We start from the raw sequence: 26286 nt of genomic DNA on the forward strand, positions 1-26286 counted from the left end.
CCTTTTCAACGCATTCTTGCCGTCGCGAAAGATATCATAGGCTATAGACGAATTCAGGGTTCTCCCCATCCGTCAAGTCCAGGAATTCCTGGCCATCCAGCTTCTGATATCCAGGCTGAGCTCTTATGACCGCCTCCTTCTTATTCTGTCGTCTGCACCAGTAGTAAATGAACATTAAGTCCACTAAACATACACACCAGCAAACGATAATGGTGATCTCAGCCGGGCGATATTGAGGCGCGTCCTTGGCCTGGAACACCTGCGGGCCGATGATGTTGCCCACGCAGTAGCCAATTAGGTACTATGCAACGTTCGATATCAGCAATCGTTTCTCATAGCTTGTGCTAGGTGGGTCGTTTTATGTGCTGAAGGAGATACTTCTCTCAACACAGATTACCACTTCTTCATAGGGAGAATAATAAAGGGGACGAACCATTGTTGCCACAGTCGTCTTCTTCGTCCATCCAGCAACATTGGTCGAGATGAGAGATAACAGCGCGACAAACGGCGTGGGCGAGGCTTGTGTCAGATAGTAGCCTATGAGCCGGCCGAGGCTCATATCTTGAGGGAGGCATGTGATGAGCAGCATGCCCAGAATGGCGACGAGAAGGCCAGATGTGCATACAAGCTGCAAGCATATTAGCCAGTCATGCTCGGAAGCTGGCTGCGTTTCGACGTACCAGCCTGTTCTGGAGCCTGTCGCCCAAGTGTCCACACACAATCAGTGCGATGACTTCGACGGCGCCTCCTGGTGTGCCGACCAATAGTGACTGCTTTGGTGTGAACCCGAAAGATACGATGAGTTGGGAGAAGAAATTGCTGATCCCACCTGCAAGTTGTCAGCATCCGCCATTCACCACCTTCTTCCGTATATGCAACCAAGAATTCCACTGACCATTCGGGATATCGGCTATTAAACTATAGAATACGAATGACCAAATCATGGGATCAGTCATCGCCTCCTTGAACTGGTACCACTTAAAGTGTTTGTTGCCGACGCCTTGTTGGTTCATTCGAATGCGCTCGACAGCCATTATACGCTCCTTCGGCGTTAAAAACCTGGCATTCATTTGATTATCCGGCATCAACCACAGGAAGAGCACTCCCATAGCAGCTGTGAACAGTCCGATGACCAGAAATACTAGCTGCCATGACTTGATCGCAATAGGGTGAGCTTCGGTCCCGACGGCGATGCCGTAGGCAACAAACCCGCCGAGGATCTGGCCCCAGCCGTTGAAGCTGAACCACCAGCCTGTGCGAGCACCCTGTTCACGGATTGTGTACTATGTAGGTATTAGCATTATTCTGGAGAAGGTCTTAGGTTCGGAGCTGCGCGATCCTTCATGCTCGTCTCGCGCGGGTCATTGCACTCACCCACTGACTGGTAAATAAGGCGAATCCGGGGGATACAGCTGCCTCGAAAACACCCAGGAAGAACCTCACTGTCATTGCTCCTGCGAAGTTCTTCACTGCAGCAAGACAGCACAGCGTTAGACCCCACATGATGACGTTGAACGAAGAGTATTTAGCCAGGGGAAATCGTTGTAGGAGACGGTTCGTCGGCCATTCCCATGCCAAGTAACCAAAATAGAACATGGAGCCAACCCATGAATAGTCTTGTCCTGAGATTCGAACCGTGTTAGCGTGTTTTGACAGCAAGAATCACAAGCCGAGTCCTCACCAACGAGGTTGATATCCGTCTATAACTCAAGAAGTTAATCTATAGTACACCTGAGAAGAGCAGCGGTCCACCCAAGACTCACTCACCTTGAGGCCCATGATTGACGCATACGAAACTGTCGTCTTGTCCAGATAGTTCAAACCATACACAATGCACAGCAACGGCATCAGGTTCAAATCGATCTTCCTCAGCAGCTTCTTCTCTTCCTCGGGAGTCAATACAATGACCTCGCCATCCGCGCCCTGCAAGACCTTGAGCGCCTCATCGGCGTCGCCCCTATCGGCATGCTTCAAAATTGTCCCAATGCCAGCCGTGTCGGCAGCCTTCTTTGGTGCCGCGGATGTCTTTTCTATGTCAGGCATGACGGAATCAACCGACGGGGATGGATGTTAGAGGATGGCGGTGCGAGATGAGTATGTCGTGGGGGGAGCGACACCTCTTAAAGGGCGAGAGGGATCAATATCTCTCTGTAAATCGCTGCGTGACTCGGGGTGGAGATGCGCAAAGAACCTCACTGCGGTCAAACGTTTGCAGGTAAATCTGTTCAACGGCGTCGGCTATCTCTTATTTGAAGATCATGGTTACTGGACTCGGAAACCCACTCGAGGCGCACATCCAGAAAATCGGTCCTGTTCAACTACGATTGCGGCTTATCAGACTGGTCACAGTCATATCATCATTCAGAGTTTTAGTCAAAGAGTGAACTGTGAATAACTTGTAGTCCTCTTAAGAGTATCGGTGACATCATGCGCCTGCGCTCACGATAAGCTGCCTGGTGAAAGCATCCATTCGCAGCGAGCTTACGCCAAGACGGGAAGGTGATTATGTCCACCATGACAATCGCGATGGGGCACATCATGCCATCCAGCCTCATGGAACCACCATCACCCGCGGTAGTTATAGTGGGAGCTGTTGTACCGTTCCCGATTTCTCGAGAGCGAACGTCGGCGAACAACGGTCGGCTCTTATCAGGCGGGGTTGTTCCTTAAAAGCTGCTCATTGGTGGGCACTTTACTGTCACAAGTGATTATAGCATACATGACTAAGTTACGCTCATCGAGTTGTACAATTGCGTTCACAAGTTGGAGTACAATTTCTGACCAAACGCATTTATTAGTGATGCATGTTAAAACAACACTGATAATCGAGACGAAGTCGTACTTTCATTGAGTATGAGAAACGGATGTTCTTTTGAAAACATCGGTCCTCGATATGCGCTTCGGTCACTGCAAAGCGCAATAACCCACAATAGACACCATCTCAGTGTCGTGCTTACATATATTCCTATGCGGTACTTGCCCCTCGTTGTTTGACTTGTATCGGATGGGGAATGTAGAGGGTTCGGCAGAAGTAGACCGTTTAGCCTCTCCGAACTTGAGCATCGATGAAGCTGAAGCTGAACAAAATAAATTGTGTTGACACGGTATTTTGCTAGTGAACTACAGAGATCCAGCTTCATTTTGGAGCTGAAGTTAACAAACCTCGAATGTTTTGGAGGCGCCGCCACCACAACCAGCAGATAGGGTCACTACATGATACATGTAAGCCAACATGCCTTGCGACCACCATGAAGTACAATTCGCAAAAATGCTAACGGTACTTTCGTCAAACCCCGGCACATCTTAACTCCACGAGGCAATAGCGAAAGCTCCAGGATTTCCGTCCGGCAAGATCATCAGACATGTTGCTAACTCGGGCATCCGGAAGAGCCCATATGTATATATATATTGCATCGGACTAAGCAACATGAGATAAGAGTGAGAAGTGTTTGAAAATACGACGAAGACGAAGTCTGGACCGGCCCGTGTGGGCGTTGTAGCACCACCAAAGCCTTTTATTTCTCTTGTGTTGCTTGATGCTGTGGTATGCAGTGATACACTCAAGTCTCGAACACGACAACCAACTTCACATCGAACACATCGAGAACTTGAAGTGTAAGGTTGCTGGACCAAAACTTGGTCTGCTGGCAATGTTCTGCTGGTCTTTACCGCTAGTGTACATGACATGCCAAACACCGAGATGAATTACCGAGACCAATACAACATCCAGCAGTAATTAGGGGTTTCGACTCCACACTATATTATCATGTTTTCCCATGTAGAAGAGTACAATTGGCAACAGAGCACGAGAAACGAAACTTGGATAGGGTACGGAGCGGCATGGCTTTGGCTGGAATGGTGATTGGTTTTTGTCAGAGGCGCCCGACATCTCTCGCATAAACCGTCCACGCATGGGCCGGAATGCCTCCTCGAGAATGGACTCCTCCACATTCCATTCCAGCCTGATCGGAAAACCGCGCCAAACTCGAGAATCCTTTTGCGGCCAAAAAGGGTATTCGTCCGGGCATCGGGACAATTAAATACAAGAATCGAGATGAACTCGTGCATGCCTGGCTGTGGTGCCATTCCGCGCAAGTCCATCCTTCCATCACCCTACTCCAAAACTTTCAGCCTGCATTTCCGTCGTGAGCAATGGGGATTATCCCACGAATTAGGTAATATGGACAATGAAAATCGTAGGTCAGACGTGATGCGAAAGCAAGTTGGTCGCTTAGAGGAGAGCAGCGAGGCCGAGGACACCGGCCAGAGCCGCGCCCGAAAGAGCAGCAATCTTGCCAGCACCGGCCGTAGCGACGGGAGTAGCAGTGGGACCGGCAGTGGATGTTGGGAGAGCACCAGTGGAGTAGGTGACAGCGGCGCTGGTGCTGGTGGAGATGGTGCTGTTGGGGTAGCTGACAGACGACGGGATCGGCGTCGCAGTGGTGCAAGTGCTGCACTCAACAGAGCTGGAGCTGTAGACCGGCTTGCTGATGGTGCAGGGGCAGTCGCTGATTGTCAGGGTGGTGGGCTGGAAAGTCTTGTTAGCATATTGTTTGAGCGAGAGATTCGAGGCCATCCGCCTCCTGATGCACCTCGACTCGAGCTCCCAGAAGTTGCTTACCTCAGAGACAGTGTAGGTGCTGCTGCCATGGACGATAGTGGTAGCGTACGGGCAGTATGTGGTATACGCGGTGACAACCTCGGTGGTGTAGGTGACGTTGGAGACAGCGTAGCCAGCCTGGGCGCCGGCGGCGAAAGCAAGGACAGCGGCAGTGAACTTCATTTTGACTGGTATTAAGATGCTCGGGTAGAGATAGAGATAAGAGTTGGTTGTCGGGTGGATTAAGTTGTAGGTTGACGACGATTAGCTATGCAGTGGTATAACGAATGAAATTGACTGAAAAGTCAGGGTGGTTTGCAAGCGAATGTGGGTGAGGAAGGAAAAGGGAAACAAAGTGACGATTCTAGACGGAATTCATTTATATAAAGTGCATACTGAGCAGCGATAGACAGGGGCAATGGCCATGGGCAGCGATGGGGTTGTTGACTGGCGGGGCCAGACAGCCTGCAGAGAGGAGTCGCATCCTTACTAGGCCCATATTATTCTCTGCAACTTATTTCGCTTTCCAGGCAAATCACAAGCCGACTTTCAAGCAGACGCTGACTCGATGGATTCGGCAATGAGCGCGCAATAATAGTGTACCCTAAATAACGATGAAAGGTGCCGAAAAGGGGCCCAAGAAAGAAACCGCTCTTCTTTCGGCTAGCCGGCTGAAAATATCAACCAATGAAGCGGCGATAGTTGTGAGCCATCTATCATGGTGTAGTACAAACTGTGCCATATCCACGAGTTGGGAAACACTTCATCTCGACCAGTAATCAATAATGGAGGGTCGAGAAGAGATTGCTGGCTCGGCGAGTCGCGACAGGCTGCGTAGCTGCCAACTGCAAGGAACAAGACCAGGATACGACCAGGGGTGAGAGCAGGGTATAAATTGCGCAAATTGGGAAGCCACTAGCCTAGGCGGTTCTGAGCGGTTGTGGTCTTGAGAGTCCGGCCGACTAGAGCTTAGTTGCGCTGATATTAGTCCGTTCATGGTGTGATTATTCTGGAAGTTGAGGAGTTGCAGCATAGAGAACTGACATGGTTGCAATGTCCATTTTAAGAGTGCTGGCAATAATGACGAGGATGCGAGCTGTGCATGTCAGGTCAACGCAGTTCGTCTGATGTAATGTTAACCATGGCTCCGCTCAGACCCAAAGATGCAGGAACAACTTGCACTGCTGCAGGAACGACCTGGAAGCTGACCCCGCAAAACAACTTTGCGAATCCACCTTCAAATCACAGGGCGCTCCGTGGTCCCTAGTCAGCGGGAGACGGCCGCCGCCGTCAAAAGTCAATCTGAAGATTGAACTATCTTCAAAGTTGGCGTGACCACGTCGATTTTCGGCGACAAATTGTTTGTGTTTTTTCCCCCCCCCAAGAATGTTGATTGACTGCATACGGGTGACAAATGTCTGGGAAGTCCTACTTCGCAAGAAGTTGAGTTCTTGATCAAAGTGTGGAGTCAAGAGCTGGGCAGGTCGAGAACGTCGGCAAACCGGGACAGCCAGACCGGCTTTTCGCCACACCATCTAGTCTACTTGATTCCGGGAGTTGGAATTCTCCAGGCGATTTACTCGTTTCTTCTTTGGAGTCTTCGCCATTTACAAATCCACCTTGCTTGCAGTCGTCCATTGTCTGCTCTAGAAACATCTTGTGGGGGAAGTCAATGACCCACCCGCACTCGGGTGTCGGGGACCGTTTCCCGTTGAACCAACAACCTACAACGCAATGTTCGTATCTGCTGATTACGGGCTGCTCCCCCTTTGACGTCCACGTCGCAGCAAGTAATCATTCCGGATGTCCAGGTGCTGGGATTCCACAACTTGAATAGCCACCAGGTCTGCCAACATGTCTCACTCTTGTGCTGGCCTCCATCTCGTATGAAAATGTTAGCTCATCAGACTCGGTTCAAAGCTGCTCTCCTGTTGGCAGCTTCAACTTGGCATCAAACGTCCCGCTAGCTTTGAGACCTGATTGGTTAACCACATCAAAACTAGAAGCTCCACCGTTTAAGCGTCGCGCCGCATCGGAGCCTCACCCAGTTCCTTCGGAGTTTTATACAGCTTGATAGCGGCGATGGTCTCCTAGCCTGGATGGACCATTACATCCCGGAAATTGTGAGTGCAAGAGCTCGCTAACACCGTACAGACCCTAGTCAGTAGTGCTGTCCGACAGCAACAGTTGCATGGCCATGACGAGGCATAACTGCATGTGCACGTACTTGGCTTTGAGTTGCTGAGCAGAGGAAGCGCTTCGGTGGGTGAATGTGCGCAGCTCCCGGGAGGATTTTCCCAACTGCCTCTTCGTCATCAGGCTAAATGTATACCAACAGTACGAAGTAAGCCTGGTACCATCAACATACTCAAGGCACTTGATGTTCCTGACTAGGCGTGCTTGGTAACCAAGGTTGGACGCGGCCGAGTCCGTTTACGTGGAGTAATTTCCACCAACTTGAATTGAGATCATCCATCAACCAACATCCACGGACAGTGGTCCATACGAGCTATAAAAATAGCCTTGGACGACATCCTTCTGAGACACTGGGACACAGAACCCCGAATATGTTTTTCGTTGGGATCTATTGTTTCTGTTAGTCTACGTGGGACATTGATCGAGTGATCAATGTGAAGCTGACATCTACGAATGGGTTTGACTATCCGCTTCATGGTTTAAAAACTCATAATGGTGCATCTGGAATTGGTGTTAACGCCAACCTGGATTGGCACTCAAACACGAGGTGGAAAACTGGTTATGTGCCAATTCGCAACTCGGTTATTGAACCTATCGTTTGCCACCTATTGAGTCCGTTTACACGTCTCAAAGATGTAAGACGCTTTGAGGACACTAACTGACTTTGCCGAGGCTGGTCCTCCATCAAGTCTGCGGGTGCCCCCCAACGCAGCGTTTTCCGAATGACCTCATAACAACTTCAGTATGTCCAACGTGATATTCTACGAGAATATCTTGAGCCATGGTAGTGGCAATACCTGGATAACTCGTCTGACCTCCCTAGGGAACCGTACAGATGATCTTGCCAATCGTCTTGTTGGCCTCGAGCAGCTCATGCGCCTTCTGAATATCCTCCATGGAAAACACGGTATCGATCAAGATCTTGAGCTTCCCCGTCTCAAAGTGCGGGATATACTCGGCTAACCTATCCCTCAACTTACCCTGGTACTCCGGATCCCGACTTCGCAAAGTGCTCCCCTCTATCCGTATTCTTTTGAATAGCAGAGCTCCAACGTCGACATCCTGCAGCTTCATCCCGCCCATCATGCCCAGCACAACCCACCGCGCATCCCTCGCCGCCACACTCAGATTCCTCTGGAAATAGCTCGCCCCGATGAAATCAACAATCAGATCAACGCCCTTTCCCCCCGTCGCCTCAAGAATCTGCTTGTCCCAGTCCTCACTCTTCCGGTAATTCACCGCCTTCGTGGCCCCCAATGTCTTCTCAATGAATGCGCACTTCTCATCGCTCCCGGCCGTGGCATACACCGCACTCGCCCCGGCATCAAGACTCAACTGGATCCCCGAGATACTGACCCCACTCGCGCCCGCATGCCACAGCACGGTCTTCCCCTTGCTAAACTCGCCCACCAGCATCAGCGCCTGCGTGGCCGTGATCCACGTCTCCGGGATGCCTGCCGCCTGCTGCCACGACAAAAAGTCGGGCTTGTGCAGGAGCATCTTGGCGCTCACGGCCAGGTACTCGGCGTAGGCCCCGCCGTACGCGAGACCGAAGACGGCGTCACCTTCTTTGAGATCACCTTGTGGCCCGGAGGGGCCGAACGACACGATGGTGCCCGAGAACTCGACGCCCATGGTGGAAGGGGCTTGCGGGGGAAGAGGATACTGGCCTTCGCGCTGGAGGAGGTCCATCCTGTTCAGACCGAAGGCTTTGACGCGCACGAGCGCGTCGCCTTCTTTGGGCGTGGGGACGGGGGTGTCTGGGTTGATGAAGAGGGCGCTAATGGGGCCCTTGCCATTTTTTATATCTGGGTTGTGTGAGTGAGATGGGACTCGAGATGCGGGGTGTGAGAGAGAGGATGGCTTACCTACGGCTTTCATTATCGAAGGCATTTTGTCTATCATGGCTTGTGCGCTCATTGCGCAATCACTTGTTTTGGGTTATTCGGTTTATCGTCACGAACACGTATGTTGAGGACTTACGTATTACGGAGCCTCGTGGATGTCGATGGTGACATCAAGTATTCGCCGGTGGGGTTTGGATTAGTAAGTGAGAGCTCCACGGCACTTCTCGGATCCGTGTTTACACCTGGCGGCGCACGACACTCGAAGAGGTACCTAGACAGCCTTGGACTTCGAGCTGCGAGTTTTCAAAAGTAAGTATTGTAGCATCGGTATGATATCACTGTCTGGATGGTTCTAATTGGGTTGGTTACACGTACTTGCAGCTCCAGCAGTCTCGTGGCCCTAGCCGGAATGTTATGGAAACAGACGTTGCATAGCAATCTTCAACATGTTAAGCCGCTTGAGGTACTCGTGTGTTATTACAAGCCATTGCGACTTTCCCAAAGGCTAAGTATCCCCCTCCATCTCACTTATGAGAGGTGACCCAAACTAGGCCAGTGACTAGCACGAACGGAGAACACTGAACCCTAACCCCTCTCGTCCAGCATGACACCTCATACTGAATCTCATGTACATCTGGCTATTTCGTATCCGCCATATCTCATTCCCAGCAATGTTGTAAATGACAATGACCCTCAGCTCAATTTACACTCTCAAGTATGGCGCGCCTAAGCACAAACTGCATGCTTATACAATCCCACCAACGACTTCTCATCACTGACGCGTAAACCACACCCAACCCACTTACGAACTGATACCAAACTGCTTTATCATGTCCGCCAGCTTCGCCGCCTCGGCCTTGAAATCCAGGGGCGATGCGCTCATGACCTGGTATCGTACACTTCATCAACTGTTAGCAAACTGTCTACACAACTGAAGTAAGTCAAGGATAATATACCGCTGATTCTCTCCGTACGTGTCGAGCTTGGCTCTGCACCTGAAGTTCAACTTTGTGCAGTTCGCCTTCTCGAAAGCAGCTACTATGGCGCTCTCATCGTTCTCCTTAAGCTCCATGGCCTCGTCACCGCTCATGCCCATCACTACTCTACCCACATCGTCAAAGCAGCTGAGCCACAGTTGGCCAGTATGGTCGTTCACATTGACGCTCATAATGTAACGATACTGCGGCCGCGGGTGCGAGACGTTGCACTTTTCACAGCGCCAGCCGTCACCCTGGTCCACCACCTTCTTGCTACACCCTTCACTGCTACAGGCCGGGTAGGCAAAGTTATCCGGTTTGATGTAGACAATGGCGGCCTTCAAGGAGAAGTAGTCGCCGGATGGGTTGTCCATGCCGAGACCCTCTTCCTTGATCTGAGAGATGGTCTTAGCCTGGTCTTGACGGCCTGTCGGCATATTGGACTTGCTACTGTGCGTGGCGAATGAGTCACCTCGGCCTTGCGAATCGTACCAGCCCTTCAGCTTATGGGCCTCAGGGATATCAGGGTCAACGGCCATGGTACTCGAAGACAAGAGAGAAAGTGAACGTCCACCAAAATCGGAGACCTTCACACCCTTGAAGGCCACAATGGACTCCGGTTGTGCGGAGAAAGCAGTTGCGCCTTTGCCCCAAACGGTAACACGCACAGAGAAATTGCTGTCGTCGACGATGGTTAGCTCGCGCTTGTCGTAGGGCTTGCCCGTGTTCTTGGATGTGATCTGTGAGACCTCGCCGATCTCCTTGAGCACGCCAACAATGTCGACTGTGGCGTCCTTTTCGACTTCCTGCAGCCCCTGAATGTCGATGAAATTAAATCGCACCTGGGGCACACTCGTCTGGTCCTCGGCCTTCTCAATCACGGTGTCGCGCTCGAAAGTCAGTTCATAGTCGTTGGGTAGGTGGGAGAACTGCTTTTTGGCTAGCTGCACACGGCAAGGGTTACTGATATAGTAGACGCTTCCCTCTTGCAGCAGGTCGTAGTATTGATCGCACTGCTCACCGAAGCCTGTCGCCTTGATCTCGCCGCTGTCATCGAGGAGGTTCACCGAGAATAGCTTCCCCTCGCCCGATGCCTTGTGCCATGTCTTGATGTTTGACTTGGATGTGACACGGGCCTTGATAGTCCACTTGTGAGCGTAGGGGGAGAGCGCTTCGATCGGGTAGATGACATTGTTGCCATGGCTGGCGGCTCCAGCGTTCGAACCACCGCCCATGCGCGAGGACGTAGGCTCCGACTTGACGGGTGCCGGAGACTCGGTCTTAGTTCCGTAGAAGCCCGAACCGCCAATCGTTGTGGTTGTTGCGGGTGCCGCGGGCTTGGCTTCGAACGCGGCAGGTTCGCCGATACGGTCGTGAGCACCGAGGTTCTCAATGACTTCGAGGTCGAGAATGATCAAGATGCTGCGCTGTTCAGCACGAAGGATGAACGAATGAAGAAGTTCACGACTCACTTCTTGCCCTTGACCGAATTGGCCTGGTAAGACTTGATCCTCACGATGCATCCTCGGATCAGCTGGTTGTCATGTATGACATGATTTGCCTGGGTTGCCAGCATACACTGGACATAATTGCGCAGATCGCTCAGGACAACTCGATATCGTTCGGCACCACCTCCTCCACCTGTCGGCTGGGCTGCGAGGGGCTTGATTTGGAGACATTGGAGAACGGGGACGGGAAAGCGCTGGTCGACGTTGGCCGCGTCGTTGAAGATGGCGCTGCACACATTAGTATTTAAATGAGACGAATCGGAGTGCACTACTTAAGGTGTACTTACTCCAAGGCACCTTGAGTAATTGCGCGTTGGGCTTCTGCTGCAGACATCGTGACTCTTCTTATTGTGGTGCGTTTGGGTGTTGGACAAGCAGTGTCGGGCTTGGAGGCAGAAACTAGAAATATCACTCGCCTCAGGCTACCTTGACACGTCGAACGCGTTTGCTCAAAATTCCCCATTAAACTCGCAGGCAGGCGCGGGGTCAATGATGGCTTGGCACTGACAGCTGCCCCGATCCTCTGTGCAGCTGCCCGCTATAGCTGCGTCATCCCCTGCGATTCATCCCACCCTACATCCACACCAAAACAGCTAGACCCTTGGCATGAACTGCTGCGGCTCACCATCTAGCTGGTAGCAACCTGTCCTATAACTGCACCCAACATCTCCATCTATTACTTGTGATGTTGAGCAGATGCCCTGGTAGTCATCAGAACAATCCGTCGCGACACACTCGACAGCATATTTGCACCGTAGCACTGCCCCGTAGCACTGCCCCGCAATCACGACCAACATGACGGAAGTCGAAGTTGCAACAAAAGCTCCCGAGAGCGATGCACAGGAAGATACGCCCGCGCTCACCCCCGTTATCCTTGGCGATACCCCGGCGCAGACAGGTCCTACTATGGGCGAACATTGCACAACTGACAGGCCAACCCGTGGGTACAGCGTCGCGGAAGCTGTTGCTCATTACATGCTAATGTGAACCACGCAGCTGCCGGTGAAGCTCCGCAAGGAGAGATACGCAAGCTGGGCGGTATTGATGTGAGCTCTCCAACGTGTCCCTCAATTCATCTAAACCACTCTCGCGGGCCATAGCTAAGAACGAAACGAATTCCAGGCATACGTGTCCAAGCCCGCATCCTACCCCACAGCGCCCTCGAAACTCCTCCTTCTCCTGACGGGCGGCACGGGGCTGAAGTCAGCCAACAACCAGATCCAGTCAGACAAGTTCGCAGCCGAGGGCTTTGTGGTCGTGATGCCCGACTTATTCGAAGGCGACCCGGCCCCTAACTCTTCATCTACGTTGCCTGACGCCGAAACGGAAGGCTCTTCTTTTCTGGAAAAGTTCAAGCTCAAAGCCGTCGAAACGGCCAAGTCCTTCATGATCGACATGTGGCTGGCGCGGCACACAGAGGAGAAGGTCATGCCGCTGCTCGAGAAGGTGATCGATGCATGCAAATCCGAGTTCGCGGATGCCGTGGCGGCGGGTGATGGGATTTATGCGGTTGGTTACTGCTTTGGCGCTCGTTACATCCTGCTACTGGCGGCGGAGAAGGCGCTGGTGCAGGGAGGATGGAGTGGTGTGAACAGGCCTGCGGATGAGGAGGCTGGTGAGGGCCAGGGGCCGAGCAAGAAGGGTCCGTTCATCAAAGCCGGTGCACTGGCGCATGCGACATTGGTCTCCCCTGATGACTTTGTTGGGTTGAAGTCGCCCATCAGCCTGGTGTGCGTAGAGAACGACCCTATGTTCCCTGACGAGGTGCGGACGAAGGGCGAGGACATGATGTCGAAGGACGGGGTGGAGCACGAGGTTCAGGTTTACCCTGGTGTACCACACGGTAAGTTTTACGCCGAGCCACGCCCAATGATATACGAGGCGACATGCTAACAAGCTATAGGTTTCGGCGTCATTGGGGATTACGCAGATTCGCACATTAAAGAAGCGCAAGCAACAGCTTTTGAGCAGATGTTGAAGTGGGTCAAGGAACATTAAGGGGCCAATAGCAGCGGTGTCGTTTAGAGGATGGCGTTTGGTTTTACTGAGTCGGTTTGGTCCTTTGGGTTGGGGATTGCATTGGCAGGCTTTCGCCCGGAGCAGTAGGCTACTTATTCTGTTTTTACCTAAGTTTTGAGAAGACCCTATGAATTGATGAGTGAAGTTTCACCGTCATCTTGAAAAGCAATGAAGCAGTCTTGAGGTAAGCATGAGCCTAAAAATTGCCAAACTTCAGGGAAATAGCGATGAAAAGGGGTGGCTTCCGGGTATGTCCGCTACTGGTTCGGGAGAAATATCCCAACAGAATCAAGATTTAAGGTCATGTTGGAATCAACGACCGGGGTAAAGATTGAACCTGGATGGACTATGAACGTAGGAGGACATTTGTCTCGCTTCATTCGACAAATTGCTTGATATTCTGCTCTCATCTCATATTTGCGTCCTGGTGAATGTCACAATTCTATCAAGATTGTCTCAAACCACCCCTCAAACCTGCAAAGCCGCATCCTCCCGATTGGCATGACTCCCTTTCCTCCACGCTTCAGTATGATCCCTCTTCGCGTCCAGCACCTTCTCCTCTCCCACCTTTCCCCAGCCTCCACCACCAGGCGTATTGATAATGATTCGATCCCCCGCCTTGAACGGAGCACTATTCTTAGCGCCCATGTTGATGTACCGCTCCTCATATTCGACGGCCTCCCCATCCCCGCTTACGTGTCCGTTCTGCTGCGCCAAGTCGTTCTCGGGATCCGACTTATCGACGCGCCTCACCCAGACATTAAGCCCGCACTGCGCGTCCTCGCCGCCTGCCATACCGTACGGTTTGTATACCCTGCGTTCGCTGAGGATGGACACCTGCAAGGGGATGCGGAACTCGATGTCGCGGACCACGCCATCGCCTCCACGGTGCTGGCCCGATCCGCCCGATCCGCCGCGGAGCGAGAACTCGCGTAGGAGGACGGGGTACCTGCGCTCGAACACCTCCGAGTCCGTGATGCGCGTGTTAGTCATGTGCGTGTGCACGCCGCTGGTCCCCTCCCAGTCCGGTCCGGCGCCGCTGCCGCCGGCGATGGTCTCGTAGTAACCGAAGCCTTTGACTTCCTTCTCGCCCGTCAGGTTGCCGCCGAAACCGAAGGTCAGGTTGTTGCAGTCGCCCTGGCTGGCGGCGCAAGCCTGAAAGGCTTTGAGTATGACGTCGGTCACGCGCTGGCTCGTGAGCACGTTGCCGCCGACTACGGCTGCGCCTGCTGAGGGGGACAGGAGGGATTTAGGTGGGATTTTGACGTTGATGGGCTTCAGGCAGCCTTGGTTTAGGGGTATGTCCTCTGAGATGAGACAGCGCAGGCAGTAGATGATGGCGCTGTATGTCACGGCTTCCGGTGCGTTGATGTTTCCGTAGACTTCGGGACCAGTGCCCTCAAAGTCGAAGGTAGCTTCTCCTTCCTCTGGGTCAATCGTGACACGCAGCCTGATGGGGCTTCCGTCGTCCATAAAATCAACGGCTGAGAGATCTTTGCCCTCGAACTTCTGGTAAACCTTCTTCAGGAGTTCGCGTACACATTTCTCGGCGTTGTGCTGGATATTGACCATGTAAAACTGCACGGTATCCTCGCCGTATTCCTCAATCAGAGTCTCGATGAGGGAAATACCCTTCTGGTTCGCTGAGACTTGCGCTCGTAGGTCGTTGATGTTGTCGGCCAAACACCTTGTACCACTGCATCCGGGGTACCGGGCGGGCTCTTTGTAAAGTAATTCCGTGATACGCTCCTCGTTGAATTTGCCTTCACTCACAATCTTCTCACTCTTGATCGCTGCACCTTCCTGGAACAATTCTCTTGAGTGAGGCGGCATGCTGCCGGCTGTGATACCGCCAATATCGGCATGGTGAGCGCGTGAAGCTGCGTAGAACAGAATTTTGTCTCCTTTCTCGTTGAAAGCGGGCATGAGGAGGGTGATGTCTGGCAAATGGGTACCGCCGTAGGACGGGTGATTGGAGATAATGACGTCGCCCTTCTTCAGCTTTCCCTCCCAGATCTTTGCTTGTGTTCTGACACAAGTCGACATGGATCCAAGGTGAACGGGCAAATGAGGTGCATTCGCAACTAGTCCACCAGTGGCATCAAAAATAGCGCAAGAGAAATCGAGACGCTCCTTGACATTGGTACTGACGCTGGTCTTCTGCAATGCCCGGCCCATTTGCTCAGCGATTGCCATAAAACGGTGACCGAATATGCTGAGCAGGATCGGGTCGACCTCCCGTTCTGATGAGTTCTTCTCGTGCGAACTGTTCGCTCGTCAGTACTCAATATGCTTTGAGACAGCTACTTCGGAAAACTCACTCGTCCTTTCCATCCTTTTGCAGGTCAATGATAACATGTGTTTCGAGGATAAGTGCTTTCGCTTTTGGCGTGACGACAATAGTCTGTGTTCCATCTGCCAGCATGGCCGGTCCCTGGATCTCATCTCCCACGGACAAGTCCTCCAACTTGTAGATTGGCGTCTCCATCCGGCCCCCTTCAAAGTAGACTTGCGCCTTCCCGTGTGCCTTTTTATTACCAATATCTTGTCGCTTGACTTCATCAAGCTGCTGGTCGACTGTCTTGTCCTGGTAGCGGAAGCTCTTCCCGATACCACGTACTCGCACGTCATCCACAATGATGTCTCGGTCGTCGAGCGTAAACCCAAACTCGTAACGGTGGTGTTTGACGAATGCTTTGCCGAATGCCCACTCTTCCCCCCCAAAGGATGCTTTCGAGTCTTCCTCGCTTGGCTTGACAATCATGAGTGCAGATTCGGTACCGCGGTACCTCATGTTAAGATACTCCTCGAACACGATATCACTGTCCTCGAAACCTTGGTCTTTGAGGGCCTGCCGTGACTTGTCCTTCAACTTTTCCATCTTGATCTTCAACTCGTCGACGACCCCGCCCTTGCCTTGCCAAACTTTCGAGTCCGGTTCTTGTCTTTCGTCCACAACGTCGGCCAGCGCCATACCATATGCTGATAGGACAGATGAGTATCTGTGGACCAGGATCTGGCGTATTCCAAGAGATTCGGCAATTGCCACTGCATGTTGACCTCCAGCACCACCAAACGTGGCCAACCTGTGTTTCGACGAGTCATGGCCCTTGGCTTCCGTGATGGATCGAATTGGTCTCGTCATGGCCTCATTTGCCACAGTCAGGAATCCATACGCCACCTCGTCTATGCTCATATTCTTGCCTGTGTCGCGGTTGACCTGCTCGGTAAGTTCCTGGATGACCATTTTGCTTGCCTCAAAGTCCAAACCCTCGTCTTCGTTTTCCCCGAAGATCTTCGGGAAGAACTCGGGCAAGAGGCGTCCTAAGACGAGGTTGGCGTCCGTTACTGTAGCAGGCCCGCCTTTCCGGTAACATGCCGGACCGGGATGAGCCCCAGCAGACTCTGGACCGACGACGAAGAGGCCGTTCTTGAAGAAGAGTCTACTACCTCCACCAGCAGCCACGGTGTTGATATCCAGCTGTGGCGACTGTATGGTTACGCCGGCGGTGGTAGTCTCGAACACATGCTCATACCGGCCCTCGCCATACCTCGACACATCTGTACTCGTGCCACCCATGTCGAAACCAATGACGGGTACTTTCGTGCTTTCGTCGTAACTCGTGATTGCGTAACCCACAACGCCTCCAGCTGGGCCCGACAAGATGGCCTTCAGTCCTGTAAACTTCTCGACATCGACGAGGCCACCGTCGCTTTGCATGAACTCGCATCGAGCACCTTTGCTGCCTTCCTCGTTCAGTGCACTCCGAGTGCCAATGCCACCCGCAAACCCCTTTTGAAACCCAGAGATGTACTTTTTGATAGCAGGAGTGAGGTATGCGTCGGCGCAAACGCTCGTCGCTCTCGATACCAATTTAATCATGGGCATCAACTCATGACTGAGGGAAATGTGCTGAAAGCCAATCTCCTTGGCAATGCGCCCGACAAGCGCCTCGTGATCTGGGAACGTGTAGCCATGCATGAGACACACAGCTATACTCCTGATCCCCTTTTCAAAGACCCTTTGCAACTGCTTCCTGATTCCCCCCTCCTCAGGCCGGCGCAGGACCCTTACTGCCTCCCCCGACAACCCCATAACCAAATCCGCACTCCCTGCCTCGTGCGAACCAGCCTTAGCATCTGCCTTTGTAATCCTCCTCTCCGGATCCTCAGCATAATCTTCCAACGTGACCCGTTCGTCCACCTCAACCACCTCCTCATACAACACGTCCGGTTTCCTTATCGCCAAATCAAAGATCTTGGGTCGACTCTGGTTGCCAATGACCAAACAATCGCGGAACCCCTCAGTGACGACCAGGGCGATCTTCTCGCCCTTGCGCTCCAGCAGCGCGTTGGTCGCCACCGTTGTGCCCATGCGGATGCTTTCAATCTGGGACGTGTCGAGGGGCTCGCCGCGCGGGATGTCCCGCTTAAGGAAGTGGCCCATGATGCGGCGGATGCCCTCGAGCGGCGCGTCGGCATAGTTGGCTGGGTCTTCGGACAGGAGCTTGATAACTATGTCTTTGCCGTTTAGGGTGCCGACACAGTCCGTGAAGGTGCCGCCGCGGTCGATGGCGATGCGGATTCCGCGGTCGGGTTGTGTCGTGGAATCCATGGTTGAGGGAGTGGGTGGTGTGCGTGTGTATGGGGCTCAGAAGGGAGAGCATCAAGGTAGGGACGGGTATGAGAGCCTGGGTATTGTAAGTCGTACCTATATCAACCTGCTTGGGAGGAGTGAAGGAGCTCTTGGGTAACGTAGTTGATGGTTTGTGGTTGAGTAGAAGAATGGAATCTTCAAGTAAAGCTTGTTGCAAAATTACTGCTCAAAGATACGAACCTCCACCCAAAGCTCTACAATATACGGACTACTTAGTCTTTCCATGAAATACTTTGAAATACTTCCCATCGTAATCGCAATGCTATGCGGAGCTCCAACCCCGAGCTACGACAATAGGCCGGTCACGCCCGCGATTGGTGCAGTTTGCACTTAGCCGATGTCGTCACGTCGATAAGAACTTGGAGAAGACATGCCCACCCCAACAACCCCACACTGGTGCGTTATTCACCACTTTTAGAGAATACATTGCCAGTACCATCATGGGAGCTGACGTGATGGAAATAGTTTCATTACTAATAGCAATTACTCAAGCACTGACGGGGACGGAACTCCGTCCGGATTTAATAATGGTCTTCATCAGAACACCGAGATTCGAGATCGGCAAATGCCCGGCGCAGATTGGAATGGCCCAATCGGGTTTTTATGGTGGCCTGGATTTTTTGCTCTGTGGCATGCCAGCTAGACGTCGTCTTCAGCTCCATCCAATTGCTATGTGAATTATTTATTACTTTGGGGAGGCTTGGAAAGCCGCCGGGGTCTGTCTAGATATGCTCCAACGAGGAGCCGCAGCTCGGCTAGCGAACACCCACTTTCAAGGAGCATAGTCTCTTCAGGGGATGTCACCTCTCTTAACTGCTGGACGATCGTAGAACCGCTCCGTCTCTAGCACTTGGCTGCGCAGGTGACACAATTATTGCTTCCATTCGTATACCTTCGAACCCCGCCGATGTGAGCATGAGCATCGGAGCATGTTCTCATCACCAGGACCTCCCCACTGTTGCCCTCCCGTCCAAGATAATAATCGTACATTCATCCCCACGCCCTCGACCCGGAAATGGTCCCCAAATCCCGCTCGCCAAGATGATTACCGCAACCGTTGCCAATCATAAATATTAATATACCCGTGAGGGTTCTGAATTGCCGGTCCACGAATCCACGCGGACGAGCATGGTGGTTACATGTTGTGTGACTCCAGGTGCACAGATCAATTAGTGCGTGATGATCCGCACAGCTTGCAGCATGATGCCAAAGAACAGTCCTCTTGCAACTTCCTCGATCTGTAAGCAATCGAACAAGCGACCCAGCGCTTCGCCCGTGGCCGACTGTCCCATGATGCCTATCAGCGCTGCGGGAACACTGCTCTGTATGAACAGCTTCCGGGCCTTGACTCGGAGCTCCTCTTTCTCCTCCGTGGTCAGTTCGGCCGGCCAAGTTTTCCGTTCTTCTTCCGTGGGAAGTGAGTTCTCCCGCAACTTTCGAAGGTGTGCCGCCATCCCCTCATCCGAAATGTTGGCATCAAGAACGGACTCCTGAATCAGGGACTGGATAGACACCAGAGATGGGTTTCCGGGACGGATGAGGAAGGTCTTTGCCGCCGTGAGGAGAGTTCGCCGGATGTTCCAGGCCGACGACAATGCGTACAGCTCGTTGATCACAGCAAAAAGCAGCTCGACTGCCACCCTAGTCTCCTGCTCGGACAATGGTGGGTGCTGCTTCTGAGGACGCCTCACGGAGGCGATGCCATTGCTCTGAGCTGCCTTTTCCGATTGTTGATATTCGGGAGAACGGGAAGGGGATGAGGATGTGAACGACGTGTGAGGAGAATGTGGGGATAGGAGACCGTCATTTTTCCACGGACCATCGCAGCTGCGCCGAGTCGCAACGGGGGATCCGTAATCATCCGAAATCTCATTCGGGGGTGGAGGAAGTTTCAGGTGGCTGAGACTCATCTCTGATGGTGATCGCAACGGCGAACGAAGTGCAGCCATACTCGAGGCTCGACTGTTCACTCTACTACTAGCCGTGCTGAGCGACTTACGCTCCCAATTATCTGCCCGAGTATTTTGCGGACCATCTGCTTCAAAGTCCATTTGATAACTCGACCGTCGCTCCATTGGTGCAATTTTACCCGGCTGCGTCGCAATGATCGACGATCTCTGGCTGTCGAGACTGTCCCTGGACATAGAAGCGCTTGCATCCATCCGCGGGAGAAAAGACGTGGACTGCGGACGACTCGAAGGAATGCTGCTTGTTTTGGGCACTTGTGCCTCCTGAATTGATGAATTCGTCGATTTTCGCGGTCCAAGTCCTATGTTGCCAAACACTCCGGTCACGCCTCCGACCATCACTTTACCTCCATCAAAGGCACCCTTTGGTGCATTCTGGATGGCATCAAGCATTCCTTTGCCCATAGATTCGAATGAAAAGCCTCTATTGTTGCCCATCCGCGTTTCTTGGCCTTTTTCAAGGAATTTCTTCATAGCTTCCGATTCTGCTAAGGATTTCTCCGAACAAGCCATGCGCATATATCTTTCTATTTCCCCACGAAGAGATGATCTGGTGTGCGTTTTCCAACCAGGGAAGTTTGCATGCGCCTCCATGAATGCTGTTGCGCCAGAGACGGCCGCAATGCGTCGCACACTCTCGTGAAGAGACTCGAACTGAACGTATGTTTTCATCACCATCCAGCCTGGGTGTTGAGATGAGGCAGGTTCAATCTGGATGAGGTACTCCCAACTCGGTTTGCTTCGGAGTCTACCCTTTTCATTGCCTGGATCGTCGTGGATTGTGATAGTTGCGTTGTGAAGAGTAAGGGGCTGCAGGCGGCGGATTTCTTCCTCATCAGGTTCGTCTTTAGCGGGGGGCACTATTTGATCAAAGTTCGTGAACCGAGAGCTCGCTGCTGACTCTTTCGCCGGACATGGTGATGGCACTGGATTCGTGAGGTCCACGTTTGATCTCAGAGTGGCTTCCGTTGTTGCTAATTCGGATGACATCGGTGAAATGAGCAAATCCGTAGCTGATTCAATTTTACTGGGGTTCCCCTTGGGAATTGACGGGGCAGAGACGGTGTTCGCCACTGATGAAGCATTTGTCTTCAGATCAAGTTCCTTAGCGTTCCTCTTCACGCCGTTGTTTATTAGACCGGACGCAGCCGATTCTTCATCTTTCGACCCTTCTTTTGGTTTGGCCTTCTCTGCTTTCGCAATCATTTCATTGAGCTTCTTCATCTCTTCCACTGTGTGAGTAGTCAGTACGAGTACCATATTTAGCAGCCCGTGTAAACCTCGGTCCAAGGCTTGAATGAACAATTGATAACGCGACCGAAAAAAGGGAATTTTGCAAGAGCCTGGAATGCCTTTGATGGTAGCAGCTGTCTGTTCACCATTTGCCCCTGCGAATAACGTGGGAATACATGGTGAACCCAGCAGCCAAAAGAAGGAACTCCGACCACTTTAATGAGATACTGTATGAACTTACTTGCTTGCTCCATTTCCTCGTCGGCTTTTGACAACTTCTTCTTGTGGGCTATCTCCTTCTTGCGAGCTCGGTCCATCTCATAACTGTTGCGATTCCCTTTAGAAAGACTGATATTGCCGAAGTTGCCGTCAACATCAGCGAATGCCTTCTGGTCCTGGATAGCCTCGTCGATTGCCTGGGACAGATCGGTCTCCCCTGATTCTAGGAGATAGACGATCCAGGCGTTGATCCATTCAGGCTTGGAGCAAGTTTGCAATGTTCCTTCGAGGATAATGGTCGCAAGGATCTCTCGGAGGAAGACCCGGGCTGGATCGCAGTCATACGTAGAGCGTTCCAGGTAACTAAGGAGATCTGTTTTAAAACCCTAGTTAGTACTCGCTTCTACGATCTCATCCCGATGAATTTTCGAGAATTTGGTCATCTCCGCCAACACTACGTACCCTCTGCAACCATCTTGAACTTTCCCGTTTGCTCCCTCTGGTTCAACAGGTTTGACAAGGGCGAATCTGTATGGGAGGCGAGGTAGTTGTAGATGGCATCGGCTGCCGTGGTCGAGCTGTCCACGGTCGGGAGCACAGCGTAAGCGGCCGTCATCTCTGTGAAGAAGACGATAATGATGGAGCACGTATGCGTGAGGAAGTCGACGAAGGCATCAGCTGGTCGTTTACGGCACAAGTGATTCGATATGGAAAGGAGAAAGTTGGTTAAGACCTTGCGGCAGGACAGCGGGAATGACTTGTCTTTCGGCAGTATAGGGCCGTACCACCACTCGACGTAGTCGCGGACGACAGCATCCACCAACGCGTTCAGCGCTTCCCTCGTCTCGGGCTGGAAGTCGTCGAAGTTTCGACTAAGCGTCTGTATCTCATTCTCTTGATCTTCTTCCGACTTTATACTCGACGCTTGCGTCCTCGTTTTGACAAGTCGATCGAGAATGTCGTAGCCCCTTTCACGCCGCAAGGAGACATCGGGGTGTCGCGCCTCCCACGAAGAGTGAAGGGTAACGCCGGCAAACGCGCCGATAATCACGAGTCCTATTTGCCCTAGTATGAAGTATGTGACGGCAGCCAGGCAGACTGCAATGGCACCAAGGGTTTCCGGTGTCGCCGTTGAGAGGAAGGTCAGCAATTTGGTCGTAAGGTCGTCATCCTGCTGAGGCTTTGCCACAGGTTTGTCGACCTTCGTCTTAGGGGTTTCGATCTTCTCTTGAAGCGTTTCGGCCTTGCTTTTCAGTGTTGGCGCCTCTTCCAAAGCCATCTCAGTGTTGTTGAGAGTTGTGTCGTTCGGCAAGAGGCCGTTGGTAGAATTCATGACGTGACGTCGTCTCGCAGACGTGGCATTATCCCTGGACTGGGAGCTGTAGAATCAAGTCGCTGTCGCGCGTGTTACAATAAAAGAAAGAGTGCGCTCTATGACGGCAAAAAGAACTCGAATGACCAAAGCGCAGACAATGGATAGACAAAATAGGATGGATTTGCCGGGAGACCCATTCAAGAATCTTGAATCTCAAATCTGCCAGCTGCTACAAAATTAAAAACCCCCGGCCACCGTAACTGACACATTTTAGAGCCCCTGCAGAAGGGCCGGGGGAGATCATTGCGTGACGGGGTCCCCGAGTTGAGCTTTGCCGTTTCCCACAAATAAACTGGGAGGATAAAGTAACCAGACGGAAAATATACGGGTAGCCCAGTTGGCATTGTTGGAGTTCTGGTGCTTCAACATAGATACACCAGACGCACAATCAAGATTTAGCCATTGAAATGACTTCGTGATTGCCTGCCTTATATTGAGGACGAAATCAACACTCTTTCCAATCACGATTACACGCCCCCAAGTTCGCGGCAGTTTCCCATATCGCCTCGAACCCCACTGAGAGGAGCTAGGACCGCAAACTCTTGGCAAGAACTCTGTGAATGCTAAACATAGTTTCTTGACGCGCCTAGACCCCGCCATTGCCGCGACAACTCGATGTTGGGTACTTTAATTGAATTTCTTCGGCCCAAGGTGTAATATAGCACGCGAAGCAAGCCCATCCACATCACTGGAAATACGATTTTATCCACTCGGCAACGCTTCGATCCAGTCTCCACTCTCCCACCTCCACCCTTGCGCGCTCTCCATTCTACCACGATGGCTGGAATGAAGGGCCAGAAGCGATCGCGACGCGCTGCCAAGGCGAGCGACGACGACAGCGAGGTCGACGTCCCCAAGACGAGCAAGGCCAAGAAGACGAAGACGTCCGCCTCTCTTGATTCGGGAAAGGATTCCGAGGGCAATCCGTACTGGGGTGTAAGTCTCGAGACTGGATCCATCAACAAGGCAACGAGCTAACCTGCATTCCCTCTAGCTTAGTGTCAAACGGCGAGTTAATATCTCCGAGTTCAATGGTAGCCAGTATATTAGCATCCGAGAGTACTGGATTGACAATAATGGCGATATCAAGCCGAGCAAGAAGGTAAAGGCCCACGTCAAGGCGGATTTAACGAACACTTCAGCTGATGTAACCAAAGGGCATCTCCCTGCCTATCGATCAGTATAAAGTGTTTCTGAAGGCAATTCCCGCCATCAATGCCGAGCTGGCAACTATGGGGCACGAGATTGGCGACGTCTCGTCCAGTGCTCCAGATGTGCCACCGTCCAAGTCTAGCTCCACCAAGGAGAAGTCTTCCAAGAAGGCCAAGAAGGCCAAGAAGGCAAATATCGAGGCTACCAGTGAAGAAGAGGTAGAAGAGGAAGAAGAGGAAGAAGAAGAAGAAGAAGAAGAGGAGGAGGAAAATTAGGGATTCACATGGGTTCCTGGACTAATTCCAAGGAACGGGATTGGTGCCCTTGCTACAGAGACTACCAAGCCACTCGAATTTTGGGCTTTCAAACGTTTGTGAAATTGATGACACACTGCAATGTGCACCGGTCTGAGGAATCAGTCGGCTGGCACGGAAGAAAATTGACCGGGATGCATAGATGTTAGTAGAGTAGGCTTGCTGGATCCGGATTTTACTTGCTTCAATTGATACCCATAGTACTGCTTAAATGTCTTCCACGCTGACGTTCTTTCCACAATAACAAACTACTTACGTAGTGGGACTGCCCAGAAATGGTATCAGCAGCGTCGGCAAAGGGATTACAAGGCTTGCAGGCATCCATCTACCAAGCCTTTGCAAATTGGCATCTTGAGGTAGGTTTTAGCAAAGAATCTGAAAGAGGCTTCCGACGAGAATGGAGCCAGCCACGGTACCCGGGAGCTACTCCTGAAATGTCTCGTTCCAAAACTGTCCTTGACACCTCATATGACTCACGAAGATGGAAGGTATGGTGCTGGAAGCTATTGCTTTCTGGTAAAAGAACTACTGATATCGAGACCACTTCCTCCTGGGGAATTTTTTTGATGTCTTATATTTTGGTTCTCATGACATAGGCAAGTCTGAGGCATTGCACAGTGAGGTTAATGAGTGGAGACAAGTCCATTTTCCTCCACTAACTGGCCATTTGGCGACCGCAGGTGCTGCGGACTGTAAAAACAGATGCAGAACCGTTGAGTCTGATCATACAATAACACAATTGCAATATGACTTCAATGCTCCAAGGTACTAAACCAACCTCAGAACCATCTCGAAGAACGAATCATGGTTTGTTCGACCCGAAGTCAAGCTCAGGCCAGGCTCAAAAGCATCTGTACACTTTTGTGACTTGCTACATCTGTTGGAATCACTGCGGCATTGGGACGTGAATGTTGGCAAGGAAAGCTGCAGCTTAGTCAGATAGGTACAGCTTAGTCGTACAGCTACAATCTGCAGATGAGCCTTCGGTGACCACACAAGTATCGTCCCTATATGCTGGTTCATGCGAATATTTATGCGTATGCTGGGACAAATCACGCTTCAATAAGCCTTGGGGCCATGTTCAGTGTGTAAGCCTGACTTTATTGTGACAGCACTTGTAATCATGTAATCTAAGTCAATCATTCTCTTAGACTCCCGGGTACTTCAAGGGTTAGGATACTACAGACATACCAACCAAACTCGAAGGCTTACTCAATCGAAACATACTATGGCGTGCCAAACATCCGTCACTCGCATAACCACCACCTCCGGCTCATTGATCATACTCATTAAACCCAAGTCACATCCCTCCATCACATTGCCCACGATGGGAAACATGCCGTGTAAGCGACCTTACCAATTAACACCCCCCCTACCGGGTCGCTGAGCCATTTCGCATACCGTTACTATTCAGCACCACCCTCACTATCATCTCAACCCAATCGTAAAAATTCAAGATGCCGAGAAGTCCCACCTCAGACTGGACTGGAGACCCAGTCCTTCGAACGATCCCGTCAGTCGTACACGTTACCGTAGCACCACAATCGGGCCGCCGCGTCGTCCTGTGTCACCCGCGCAACCCGCTCTGGGGGAGACGAGCGAAACACGGTATTTCCGCTTTCTAATCAAGCTAAGCACGGGTGGGTGTGGTTTCCAGTAGGTAGATACGTACATGCATTTAGTACGGGACAGAGAAGAAAATGATCATACCCCCAACCCAGTGTTCGGGAACGCGCGAGCCCGCATTTCTGCGGCCACGCCGCATCTCACCGGGCCACTGGTTGGGGCTCGAGTGGTTACGACAGCGAGAGAGAAAAGTATGCACCAAACTGGGACCTCTTGTGCGACGGGATGTTTCCTCCTTTGGGAAAACAATAAAGGATGCGTTACCGGCCGGTATGGTCTGAGAATGGACGGCTGAGAATTGGGAGACCGAGGATTGAGACGGCGATTAGGGGTAATCATGTTACACGGGAGCGATGTGTGACCGGAGAGCGGTCTCGAGTGTCGGGTCGGGTATAACGATGACAAGAGGACCTGGCATCTATTCCACTGTGGAAAGATGGGGGTGTCAACATCTCCCACGAGCTGAGTTGTCACAGGGAAGATGGATGGTCCAAGAGGCAGCACATGGAACACATGGAACACAAATCCAGACAAAGCAAACAGAGTAAAAGGGAGGCTGCACAGCAGACGCAATTCAGACAATGACACAGACCAAT

The 26286-nt window shown here is 52.0% G+C and overlaps 8 protein-coding genes across 8 annotated transcripts; 2 read left to right on the forward strand and 6 right to left on the reverse strand.

Annotated features, from left to right (window-relative positions):
- Positions 1-34: 34 nt before the first annotated feature.
- On the reverse strand, positions 35-2043 carry BCR38DRAFT_354879 (major facilitator superfamily transporter allantoate; the record flags this gene model as incomplete). The annotated part of the gene is made up of 7 exons (XM_040856910.1): positions 35-301; positions 434-628; positions 681-829; positions 896-1283; positions 1375-1622; positions 1682-1700; positions 1768-2043. The coding sequence occupies 7 exons, from the start codon at positions 2041-2043 to the stop codon at positions 35-37; spliced, it is 1542 nt and encodes a 513-aa protein (XP_040710645.1).
- A 2188-nt stretch (positions 2044-4231) lies between these two features.
- Positions 4232-4783, reverse strand: BCR38DRAFT_490260 (uncharacterized protein; the record flags this gene model as incomplete). Its single annotated transcript, XM_040864499.1, has 2 exons — positions 4232-4528; positions 4622-4783. 2 exons carry the CDS (start codon positions 4781-4783, stop codon positions 4232-4234), a joined length of 459 nt encoding a protein of 152 aa, XP_040710646.1.
- A 2832-nt stretch (positions 4784-7615) lies between these two features.
- BCR38DRAFT_490261 (zinc-binding dehydrogenase) lies at positions 7616-8689 on the reverse strand (the record flags this gene model as incomplete). Its single annotated transcript, XM_040864500.1, has 2 exons — positions 7616-8604; positions 8665-8689. 2 exons carry the CDS (start codon positions 8687-8689, stop codon positions 7616-7618), a joined length of 1014 nt encoding a protein of 337 aa, XP_040710647.1.
- Positions 8690-9030: 341 nt separating this feature from the next.
- Positions 9031-11562, reverse strand: BCR38DRAFT_378764 (replication factor-a protein 1). Its single transcript, XM_040857379.1, has 4 exons — positions 11416-11562; positions 11093-11356; positions 9600-11042; positions 9031-9542 (listed from the first exon to the last, which is right to left on the reverse strand). Exons 1-4 carry the CDS (start codon positions 11460-11462, stop codon positions 9446-9448), a joined length of 1851 nt encoding a protein of 616 aa, XP_040710648.1. The 5' UTR covers positions 11463-11562; the 3' UTR covers positions 9031-9445.
- Positions 11563-11716: 154 nt separating this feature from the next.
- Positions 11717-13536, forward strand: BCR38DRAFT_450124 (Alpha/Beta hydrolase protein). Its single transcript, XM_040861350.1, has 4 exons — positions 11717-12068; positions 12125-12174; positions 12251-12971; positions 13032-13536. Exons 1-4 carry the CDS (start codon positions 11924-11926, stop codon positions 13124-13126), a joined length of 1011 nt encoding a protein of 336 aa, XP_040710649.1. The 5' UTR covers positions 11717-11923; the 3' UTR covers positions 13127-13536.
- A 79-nt stretch (positions 13537-13615) lies between these two features.
- Positions 13616-17762, reverse strand: BCR38DRAFT_490264 (5-oxoprolinase; the record flags this gene model as incomplete). The annotated part of the gene is made up of 2 exons (XM_040864501.1): positions 13616-15413; positions 15469-17762. 2 exons carry the CDS (start codon positions 17760-17762, stop codon positions 13616-13618), a joined length of 4092 nt encoding a protein of 1363 aa, XP_040710650.1.
- A 1211-nt stretch (positions 17763-18973) lies between these two features.
- On the reverse strand, positions 18974-22502 carry BCR38DRAFT_354710 (PXA domain-containing protein; the record flags this gene model as incomplete). Its single annotated transcript, XM_040856895.1, has 3 exons — positions 18974-21003; positions 21246-21596; positions 21686-22502. 3 exons carry the CDS (start codon positions 22500-22502, stop codon positions 18974-18976), a joined length of 3198 nt encoding a protein of 1065 aa, XP_040710651.1.
- A 447-nt stretch (positions 22503-22949) lies between these two features.
- On the forward strand, positions 22950-24025 carry BCR38DRAFT_528212 (transcriptional Coactivator p15-domain-containing protein; the record flags this gene model as incomplete). Its single annotated transcript, XM_040865419.1, has 3 exons — positions 22950-23534; positions 23593-23700; positions 23756-24025. Exons 1-3 carry the CDS (start codon positions 23376-23378, stop codon positions 24023-24025), a joined length of 537 nt encoding a protein of 178 aa, XP_040710652.1. The 5' UTR covers positions 22950-23375.
- Between the last annotated feature and the right edge of the window lie 2261 nt (positions 24026-26286).

Source organism: Pseudomassariella vexata (genome assembly GCF_002105095.1).
Source record: "Pseudomassariella vexata strain CBS 129021 chromosome Unknown BCR38scaffold_20, whole genome shotgun sequence".
NCBI classification, from domain to species: domain Eukaryota; kingdom Fungi; phylum Ascomycota; class Sordariomycetes; order Amphisphaeriales; family Pseudomassariaceae; genus Pseudomassariella; species Pseudomassariella vexata.

What these genes read in the sequence shown, in the direction of transcription:
- BCR38DRAFT_450124 (XM_040861350.1), top strand. Translation starts at nt 11,924, where the DNA reads ATGACGGAAGTCGAAGTTGCAACAAAAGCTCCCGAGAGCGATGCACAG. An exon ending in CACAACTGACAGGCCAACCC is followed by an intron (nt 12,069 to 12,124) that starts GTGGGTACAGCG and finishes TGAACCACGCAG; the next exon opens with CTGCCGGTGAAGCTCCGCAA. An exon ending in GCAAGCTGGGCGGTATTGAT is followed by an intron (nt 12,175 to 12,250) that starts GTGAGCTCTCCA and finishes AACGAATTCCAG; the next exon opens with GCATACGTGTCCAAGCCCGC.
- BCR38DRAFT_378764 (XM_040857379.1), bottom strand. Translation starts at nt 11,462, where the DNA reads ATGTCTGCAGCAGAAGCCCAACGCGCAATTACTCAAGGTGCCTTGGA. An exon ending in ATTACTCAAGGTGCCTTGGA is followed by an intron (nt 11,357 to 11,415) that starts GTAAGTACACCT and finishes TAATGTGTGCAG; the next exon opens with CGCCATCTTCAACGACGCGG. An exon ending in AATTCGGTCAAGGGCAAGAA is followed by an intron (nt 11,043 to 11,092) that starts GTGAGTCGTGAA and finishes TGAACAGCGCAG; the next exon opens with CATCTTGATCATTCTCGACC.